This window comes from Sphaeramia orbicularis, chromosome 17, assembly GCF_902148855.1.
Source record: "Sphaeramia orbicularis chromosome 17, fSphaOr1.1, whole genome shotgun sequence".
In the NCBI taxonomy this organism is placed as follows: domain Eukaryota; kingdom Metazoa; phylum Chordata; class Actinopteri; order Kurtiformes; family Apogonidae; genus Sphaeramia; species Sphaeramia orbicularis.
In genome coordinates, this window is record NC_043973.1 from 5,702,660 (window position 1) to 5,713,504 (window position 10,845).

At 37.8% G+C, this 10,845-nt stretch overlaps 1 protein-coding gene across 2 annotated transcripts in view; it reads right to left on the reverse strand.

Moving 5' to 3' along the window:
• paxip1 (PAX interacting (with transcription-activation domain) protein 1) overlaps positions 1 to 9,851 on the reverse strand; it is a 35,887-nt gene extending 26,036 nt beyond the window's left edge. For both annotated transcript variants that reach the window (XM_030160879.1, XM_030160878.1), the window contains exons 1-6: positions 9,659 to 9,851; positions 8,002 to 8,136; positions 5,134 to 5,177; positions 4,925 to 4,988; positions 3,706 to 3,816; positions 2,216 to 2,291 (exon numbers count right to left, since the gene is read on the reverse strand). In XM_030160879.1, the coding sequence (XP_030016739.1) occupies positions 2,216 to 2,291; positions 3,706 to 3,816; positions 4,925 to 4,988; positions 5,134 to 5,177; positions 8,002 to 8,136; positions 9,659 to 9,739 (511 nt within the window). In that variant the 5' untranslated portion in view covers positions 9,740 to 9,851. The remainder of the gene's footprint in view (positions 1 to 2,215; positions 2,292 to 3,705; positions 3,817 to 4,924; positions 4,989 to 5,133; positions 5,178 to 8,001; positions 8,137 to 9,658) is intronic.
• Between the last annotated feature and the right edge of the window lie 994 nt (positions 9,852 to 10,845).

Sequence of the window (10,845 nt, forward strand, 5' to 3'; positions counted from 1 at the left end):
TTTATTGAAAGTCATGAGAATTTATTTGCCACAAGAAAATGTACATAATAGAAAATGTTTTTATTCTATGTGTCCTCCTTCTTTCTCAATAACTGCCTTCACACGCTTCCTGAAACTTGCGCAAGTGTTCCTCAAATATTCGGGTGACAACTTCTCCCATTCTTCTTTAATAGTATCTTCCAGACTTTCTCGTAATAGTTTTGCTCATAGTCATTCTCTTCTTTACATTATAAACAGTCTTTATGGACACTCCAACTATTTTTGAAATCTCCTTTGGTGTGACGAGTGCATTCAGCAAATCACACACTCTTTGACGTTTGCTTTCCTGATTACTCATATGGGCAAAAGTTTCTGAAAAGGTATGGATAATAGTGTTAGGCATGATTATGACATCAATATATGTTTGGTTTCAAAACAATTGACGTAGTGCCTGCTGAGAAAAAACAACTAAATGTTCATTGTAAATTTTGCTTCCCCACCCTGTATATCAGAGGTTGCGCTAGACATTTTTATTGTCCGTCATTTTGACGGACAGGGTCGTAAAAATTCCGTCATAACATATTATTTTAAATTTTTATTTTTTATTTCAAATTTTTATTTTTTAATAATAAAAAGATATATTTAGTAGTATTTAATGCTCAAAAACGTCTCAATGATGCAGCAGCTGTAGCTGCTGCTGGCTGATAAACCAACATGATATCACGACTTGCATAATTCTATATGCCACTTTTAATTGGTGTGTTATCATGCACTGAGGGTTAGAGTTCAGGTTATATGAACCAGAGATCTATGCACAAATTGACATGCCATCTAATAACACATGAAAGGTAGAAAATGCGTACATATAACACACCAAATGCCATCAGAACTGGAGTATTCCTTGCTTGTCCGTCATCCTTCACTGCATCAGTCCCTCTTTTTTCACCGCGTTTATCAATGCCATCACATTTACTGGGCTTTCTAAAATAAGGAGACTTAGCTGTCTTCACAGTTTGTGCTAGCAAAGTAGCATCTAATTTTGGCTAAAGTCAGCAAAACAACGACACAAGACTGGACACTGACTGACTAATATTCACACTCACCATCAACAGGACAGTCTACTACAGGTGGACTAACTGGACAGGGGGTCTACTACAGGTGGACTAACTGGACAGGGGGTCTACTACAGGTGGACTAACTGGACAGGGGGTCTACTACAGGTGGGCTAACGGTAAGTCATGTGACTGCAGTACTGCTGTTGTATTCAGTGTAGTTGTCAACAGTGGTGTTGTTGGTTCTATACAGGTGGAGGCTGTTCTGGACTGTTTGATGACTTCTTCACAGACAGACAGACCAGCAATTCTGCAGCAGTTTCTGTTCACAGTGTTGTGTGAAAACTTTCTTTGGTAGTGTTATGAGACTGGTGTGTGTGTGTTCGTTCCTTTAAGTGCGAGAGCGATGTGTGGCGCATGCGTGTGCATATGGTATGAGTGGTCGAGCAAGGTGAGGGAGCGGCAGTTTTGAATATGAGTGTGTAAGAGGACAGAAGGAAAAAGTGTTCTAACATCGATATACTGTGCATAAATAAAAGCTGCTGTCTTCCACTACTGGTAAGGGAGTTAACCCCGACATCGGCCCTGGAGGAAATCTGCCCTGTGCTCGCTGACTATGGTCGGACGAGTCGAGCAGGAAAGGTTAACAGTAGATTACCCTCAGTATTTGAATCTGTCAAAATGACAGATGGCCTTCAGAATTTTTTCCGTCATTTAAAAAAAAAAATCCGTCAATAACGGAATATTTTCGGTTAACGCGACCTCTGCTGTGTATATATATATATATATATATATATATATATATATATATATATATATATATAAACTAGCAAACAAGTTGCTGATATCAAAACTCAAAAGCCTCCTACACTGCTAAAAAAATTACTCGAGCAAACAAGGCAGAAAAGAGCAGCAACAAGCCATATGCCAACAGTGATATCTGAACACAAGACTTTCAGGCCACCAAGTAGAAGAAACCATGAAATAAATGATTGACCCATGCCAGGAATGTTCTCCATGACAAAGTCAGCCTGTGTTAGATCCATATTCAATTCTGCTTCTGTGTCTTGTGCCTGCTTCTGTGGGACACGGTAGCCACAGAGGAAAGTAAGAAATAACCTACAGACCTACTATATCAAACCCACAACATTGCCATGAGCAAGAAATAAACTGTCTTCAGTTACCTTTAACAGAGTCCGTTATCCAGTCAGGGGTGACGATCTTGATACCTGGGTGTTTGAGGGCACACTCAAACTTTGCCTGTAAATGCAAACATGTACACATGTTCATGTCATGAACATGACAGCAAATTCAGTAACATGATCAGATCAGGGATTAAAACATTGATTCTGCTTCTTACAAGATGTAACTATCTATAGTAATATTCTTTTTATAGCTTACTGTTCATTTAGTCAAACGATCTGCATGTTGATTTAGAACATACAAAGCAAATATCATGAATAACTTCTTTTTTTTTTTTTTTTACAGCAAAAGAAAATGGTCTTTCACTCATAATTTTTTACAAATTAACCTGCATGCAGGAGTTTTTCTTTATTAGGATTTCGACAGTGCTGTAGTTTACCCACAGCCTCCAGATCTCTAAATCCACCTGCTCTAATCTCTGAAACTATGAATGACAGGTCAGATCATGCTAAAACCCTTTCAGATTAAATTTATGAATGGATCTATAGTGAAACAAAAAAAAAGATGTCTACCATTTCTTTTAATCTCCAGGGTGGGATCCAGGCTATTAGCATACATTCAGTCTGTTAAATGTATTCTTAAACACTGGGCAGATCAACTATGTGCTTAACAGTCAAACAGTGCATTTCTCTGCCAGGACTTAACAGACTTTTGCTAGGTTTTGTGACAGATCACTTGTCTATCCACCTGTATACGTAAAAGACTTGTTGCACCGTGTCAGCGAGTGAAGTGACCACTTTCCAATTTAGTTCTATGGGTACACCGGCTGCTGTCTCCAGGATGTCTTTGTTTTGAGTTGCTTGAAGCTGAATTGTGTATCAGAGAGCTGATCAACCCTTCAGAGACACCAAACCCAGGTTTCTGATCTGAACTGAAAATCATAAATGTCTTACTGAGAAATAAGAGTTACTGAGAAAACTGTGGTAGACAACCTTGCTGTATGAGAAATCTATTTTTCTTTCTCCAGTACCATTTGGGATACTGGTAATGTCTGAGCTTATCAAAATGCCAGTCTTTAATTATTTAGCCTCAAGGCCTGTTTAATGCCAGGTTTTGGTATCCATCCCTTGCAAAGGATTTGAGCCAACAAGCAACCAACATTCATCATCAACATTTACACATTTTAAATTCCACCACACTGGAAGGTAAATGTTTGTACCACAATCATCTGTCCTTGTCAAGTCATAGTTGGTAATTTTGTTGCTACTGATCACTGTAGAAAAAAATATTGTGATCATATTTTCTTCCATTTCACACAGCCCTATTTTCTGGTGCAATGAAAAAGACATTTATGCATTATGGGAAGACCAGTACCCCTCTTTAAAAAAAAAAAAAAAAACTTCAACATGGGTGTTAATTCTTCTACGACTGGGAAGGGACAGGTTTTGTGGTGGGAGTTGGATGGAATAGGAGTGAAAATTCACTCCTGTGTGAGCACCTATTCCAAATTATACCTGGATTACACACTCACCCCTTTTGGCTCCTTCACCACAAGGTGGGTAACTTTCTTGTTGAGGTTAAGCTGACATTCCCCCCCATAGAAGGTTATAAATGCCCACAAGGCATTAAGATCTTCTGGAAGCTGTACACGTGTAAACACACAAAGAGAAAGATTACCTGAAAAGTTTAAACAAATCAAGTCAAGTGAAATGTTTTTCTTCCCTTGCTTGTTGCTTTGTTTTTAGTCAAACAATGTTGGTTTTGGCATCAGGATATAGAAGAAATCCACCAAGAATTAATACATTTTAAAGTTTTAAAAATGTAATACAATTTATTTCACTACATTCTGAAATCCACCTTACTTCTAACAATTATAAATAATTTCTAGTTTATCTCGTGTTCTACTTACATGATTACGTTTGTTATTTACTTTTTTTTTTTTAGGTCAAGATGGATAATTTTGCAAAGAGTGAGGTTTACAATCCTAAGACTTAAATTCTATATCTTTTTCAGGCATGGAAAGTGACAATTTTAAATTGTAGTTTCATGACTGGGAACCCTTTTATAAATTTAAGTGCTTGTGTAGTTCATAATGTATTTTTAGGTAAATAGGATAGGAAAATGCCAATTATAACCTTTTAGCTGAAAAGGTTTAGAAATTCCTGAATTTGGGTACTTTCACACCTTAAAGTTCAAACCAAGGTAAAAAATTTTTTGGTTACACTGTATGAATCTAATCCTTTATAGTATGGCTTTCACATTTAAAATTTGGTATTGAACTAATACATGCTGTTGTTATTATCAAAATATGCTGTGTGGGAGACAGATAACTTAATCCCCTTCCAAACCACTTAGTCCTCAAGAGGGACAAGTCGCCAGGTCATCATATGGTCTGTTCGTATTAAGTAAATTGATCATTTGACTCTCTCACGTCTCCATTTACCTTTGCGCATCTTTTTGTCTCGCTTGTATTTGTTTGGCTGTGTTGTGCACTCTTTGTTGTTGTATTGCCTTTTGATTTCCTGTACTTGCTTTATCTTTCAAAGCACTTCAAAAATACTTGTTTTTTTAAGGCGCAATATAAATATTATTATACTACAGCATATAACCAAGTGTGCTATGCTCTGTAAATGGAAGACAAAAAAAATAAGACAAATCTTTTGAAAAATAAGATTTACACACACACCATAATGTTACAGCAATACATGAAAAGACTACACTAATACACAAACAAGCACACACAAACAGACCCTCGGAAGACAAGCTGTCACTCCAAAGAATATCTGTCCAGATTCAGGAGAAAATCCAGTGACTCTGATGTTCACAGTTATGGAAAAAGCTATAACAAGGGAGTTGATTCTAGTGATGCAGTTCTGATACACTCTTTATACTCTCTTTGAACCCACTATTGAAAACAATAGTCTGAACAAGTATTGTCGTTCTGGTGACTTAAGGATACGGTAACAGGTCTCCACATCGGACTGACAGGATCACCCAGGATGGCTGCAACACAACAGAAAAATAAGGTGACTTTAAGCATACTATATCAGGCTTTGTCAATGTTGCCAGTGAACCCAGTTCCAACTCCAGCACTCCACTTCCCCATGAAGAGGAGCACTGGAGCTTGGGCTGGGCAATAAAACAAGAATGACAACCATCATAATATAAGATTTCAATAATTACCATAAACATGACATAAATATTTCTTTTAGAAAGAATTTTTCTTTGTTTACATTGTCAGTTAAAGTACTTGAGTATTTCATTGTTTTCTTGTTTGTTTTACCAAATTTATTCAGTAAAGATTGCAGGTTAAGGTTAACTCACTTTACTATCCCAGTAGGGTCTTTGCACCTTACCCATCTTAATACACACCCTGGACTTAGCATTAGCATTATAAGCAGTGAGCTGCCATTGAGGGCACTTGGGGGACCAACTCTAGAGCTCAGCACAGTGGTCGAGGGCACTGACAAGAGAATTAATCTAGATTCTACATGTACATGTTTTAATGAAAGGGATAACCAGAGGAGTCGGAGGAAACTTATGCAACACAGAGAGAACTGGTAAACTAAACACGGAAACCTGCTTGTTGTGAGGCCAAAGTGCTAACCACTAATAATTACTGCTGAATTCACCTGGGTGTTTTGGCTTTACACTACTTTATATGGCTTAGTTGCGAACATGGTTACACAGTTTAGTTGAAAAGTCATTGTGAGGAATACTGTAATTTGCAATTTGCATCTAAGAATATAAGGTTTACTCATTTGAAATTTGGATTTTTCTCAACTCAACCATACATACTCTAGCATTAAAACAAAATTTCGAAAATTATGAATTTAATTTTGCTTGTTTCACACAGTACCTCTCTCCACTCTGGTCAGTCTCCAAAATGCCACCGGACAACAGAGCTGGCGTTTTTTTTTTTCATTCCTGCAATTATATCACCATAAATTCTCGAATATGCCAGACCTTTAACTTGGAGTCTTAAGTCATTTAGAATTGCACAGACTGATACTGCAGTTACAACTGTTATCAGTTAATTGTGCAGCCTTAGGGCTGTTTCATAGCCAACGCAAGGGCATGCAGATACAAATGCATTGCGACGTATCAAGACGCATTGGCTGCCGTGATGCACCTCAAAATGTGTTGTCCATTTTTTTGATACGTGATGCAGCAATGTGTGTAGGGGTGTGTATTGGCAAGAATCTGTCAATACAATACAAATCACAATACTAAGATCACAATACGATATACCACGATATATCATGATGCTGTTAAAAAAGCAATTTTTTTGTTTGTTTCTTTTTCTTTAAGATTTCCAGGAAGAATTGAATTACACCAGAAATATGTACAAATACTAAACACATTTTTATTTGATCAGAACAGGATCTAATGCTATATCACAGCCTGTTTCTAATTCTCTTAGTTTCCAAAGGAACTAAAATCTGCAACTCTCAGACAGTAAAAAGTGCTTTTAGGATGCTTCAAATAACCATTATTTGATACAACAGTGTTAAATAATAATAAATAGAATATAAACAAAACAGAAAAACAAAAATGAATCTCTGCCATTTTTGTATTTGAATAAATACCTAAAAATATTGATACAGTACTTTTTAATATCAATTCAGTATCGTGAAATGAAATATCATGATATATTGCAGAACCGATATTTTCTTACACCCCTAAACGCATGTAATACTATATGTCACCGGCGGGGGCAATACGCAAGTGATGTAGTTTAATTAAACACGTTGTTATATTTACAGAAGATGATGGGGATTCACCGGAGTCTCTGGCAGAAAGCGAGCCACTTGAGCAAGCAGGTGGGAGACAGACATTCGGAAATAATGGAAATGCCTTTCCCCATCTAGAATTCGCATAGGCCGAACAAGGGATTGGATTTCCACATCCTGAGTTCATTGCTGCTGCAGTTCAGAGGCTGGACGTGGCAGTGTCTATATTTGGCATGGTTTTTTTTGAGCCACAGATTCAAAATCAACATTGTTGTGTATTACAATCTGTTATGTGTTCTTTGTGTTCTTAAACTGAAGGGTCAAAAAGGATGTTGACTAATAAAAAGTGACATGGGCTCAGTGAGTTCCTGTCCAACATTACCGACTACTGTGTATGTGATTGTTCTCCAGTGAATTACCACAGTATTCCTACCCTTAAAATGTCAGAATACACTCTTCTTCAATAGCCATTTTGATCTGAATATCATCCGGTTTGACATGCGGACTGTACCTGACTCAGATATACCCCCTTGCATGAGTGATATATTGCATTTTATGCATCATCCGGCTCGCTTACATTCAATATGTTGACTATGAAAGGATATGTGTCACATGCGTCACACGCGTTAACTATGTAGGCAGCCTTAGTTGTGACAAAAAACATTCCATCCCACTTCAACCTGATGATGTACAGACAGCCATTTCATATCACTGAATGGCATGAAATTGTTTAAAAAAAAAAAACGAAAAAACTTAGCATTAAAGTTGTTAGGTCACTCTATTCTGAGCTACTGGATTTCTTTGAAAAACCTCAATTAGCTGTTTTGTTTGTCACTTTGGGTATTAGCTAATGTGTTAAAATAGTAACAAAATGGGCTGGATGACCTAGGTGGATGTAGAAATGCTTTTATTGTTGGCGAGTCAGGTTAACTGGTAAATTAACCCTTTCAGACCCTAATATGTTTCTGCATGGGTGTAATGATACAACTGTTCCGTCAATCATCACCACCACATGCCTCTTGCTGTTTTTTTAGCACTTTGTGAATATAGGGAGAGCAGAATTACAGTCGCAATTCTGAAAGTTCAACTCTTACCTTGACAACAGGCAGGTCAAAGACCTCTCTTGACTCGCCCACTTCAGGGTTGTCCCCATCCTCTGCTATGATGTGAGTGGCCAGGGCATTGTATGAAACCTCCTTTCCTTTTCCAGCTTTTAACAGTTGTACCACCTACAAAGCAGCACAGTTGTGCACAGTTAAGCTTTTCATAATCAATCATCAAACCTACCCCCTGGGTAGAGTGTTGAGTTCTTCACAGAAGATAACAATATGGTCAGAAAGACAAAACACAGAGGCTTACTCAATTCAGTGACAAACTGACATACAAACCAACTATGGGATACAGATGGGTATCATTCAGACATTCTGATACCATCATTAAACAATTTTCCATTATATTAAACAACACGAGGTATTTTTCAATTCATACCAGCAATAATTTTTATCTATAATCATACATTTAGAAAATAGCCCTAATAAATTAAAACAAACCTGCTCATTGTTGAAGTTAACACACTTAAGATTTTGTGAACAACCCACCATAACCTTACTCTAGTCTACTGAGTGGTATTCTGTTTTCTCTGACAGTAGAAGATTTTTCCTGTTTCTTTAGCTTAAGTGCTGTACAAGTGTTGTGCTTCACTCACACAATAGCAAGGCAAACCTCACATCTGTTACATCTATGTATAACTGCTGTACAACAATTGAATAGAAGAAAAAGAAAGAGTAATTTGAGTGAGCCATCAGACTACTCTTAGCCAATGGCAGAAGACAGACTGGCGATTCTGAAAATTATGTTTAATGGTTACCTAAAGTATGAATCACGTCACTCTACACAGTTCGCAACAATCAAAAACAAAAAATAAAGTTAGCATGTAGACAGTAACTACAAAAATGAATTAATTAAACTAAATGCTGTATTCTAGCCATTTTATTTGAAATTAGCGACATTGAATGCGCTCATGAGACGACTGATCATTTACCACCGATGGTCAGTCTTCTTCGGTGCTCAAATTAAATGGGACATTGCAGTTTGTACCTGGACCTGCTCAGTATAAACAAGCTCAAAGAGACGTGCGACCAGGGACCACTATTTGGCAGGAAGTCCATTGGCGTGCCACAGGTCTCCTGTACCAACGACACAGACCACGAAAGTACATGCGCAGCAAGTGACGCCGAATTTAGCAAGATGTTGGTAGTCCCAGTTACATACACTGTGCGTTGTACTGTATACTAGCGTTCCCTTGCCCTTCAGAAAAATAAGACAGTGGGGCTGTTGAGACTGTCGGGGTTTTGGAAAAGCAAGCTACATTTCTTAGGAATAACACCAAGCCCTTTTGACTGATAAACCGCAGGCTACATGCTAACAGCTAGCTATAGGTGCAACTAACAAACTCAAAGCTAGTGCTACAAAACAGTGTTTAAACGCTGCATGAAAAAGTCCGGTGTAAAGTAACTTCACGGGAGTCAATGACCATTATACCACGGTCTCACATATACATTTAAGTAAACGAGATACAATCAGTGCAACAGCCCGTCAGAATACAAGCTCAGTGTACCCCACCTGAGTTAGCCTGTCAGCCAGTTAGCTGGCAACTTAGCTTCCCGTGCAGTAACTTATTTACACTGGGTGATGCTAGCATGTTAGCATGCTACTAACTTAGCTCGGAGAAGCTAATGTCCAGAGCCTCACCTTTTGGTCAATGTCCCCAACTACGTAGAATTTGACATCTTTGAAAAGTTCATCAGAAACCTTACTGTCCTCTTCAGACATGATTGTCCATTAATGTCATATGGTCATATAATTAAAAACCAGCCTAGAACTGTAAGAGTGTAAAGTGTACAGTACTGGAGCTGCCTGGTAGCATACAGTATACCGGAGATACTCTAGCGCCAAATCGCTGAGCGCGCCTTGGACTGTAGCATTGTTAAAAAAGACGTAGGGGGGGCTACAATTTATATTCGGTTATATATTGCAAAATATATGTCTCGTAGTGGATTCTATATATCAGAATGCCTTTCTAAATGGATGAAGCAATCAAAGTGAATATACAACATATTCAAAAGACGGTAATGTCTCAATACCATGTCTCGCAACGGACAAGTAACCTCCCTATAGAATGCGAGGTCATGTTTTTACCTAAACGTGTAGCCTAGATTGTCAAATGCAACCGCGACAGTCATATGAGGATATTACAGTTATTACCTCCGCCAAGGAGGTTATGTTTTTGCCAGGGTTTGTTTGTTTGTTTATTTGTTTGTCTGTTTGTTTGTTTGTTTGTTTGTCTGTCCGTTAGTGTGCAACATAACTCAAAAAGTTATGGACAGATTTGGATGAAATTTTCAGGGTTTGTTGGAAATGGGATAAGGAAGAAATGATTACATTTTGGTGGTGATCGGGGGTGGGGGGGCCCACGGGGGGGGGGGGCACTGATCAGCCCTGGCGGAGGTCTGCGCTCTCCGAGTGCTTCTAGTTTGACATAATTTACAAAGAAATACATAAATAGTATTTAGTAATTGTACTTCATTATTGTCTATACATCTATTGTTTACTACGAAAGTAATTCAATTATCAAACCAATTTTTATAAATTAATCATAATATATTTGCAAATGAGATGCGCCAGGGTTTGTTAGATGCTCATTTGTCAAATCATGTTTACCATTCTTATTCTAAATTGTTATTATGAGAGCCAACACAGTTCTCAACTTTTGTGAACTGCAAACAAAACTCTTGGGTGACCAGGTGTCCTGACTGCACAGCACATAGTGAATCAATGTCACACTTTCATTTTGAAGGGAATAAATGAATTCAAGCAGTCAGGGTTGCACTCAAACATATTGGAGATTTTATCAAATTTTTCAGAAAATCTGAAAAAAA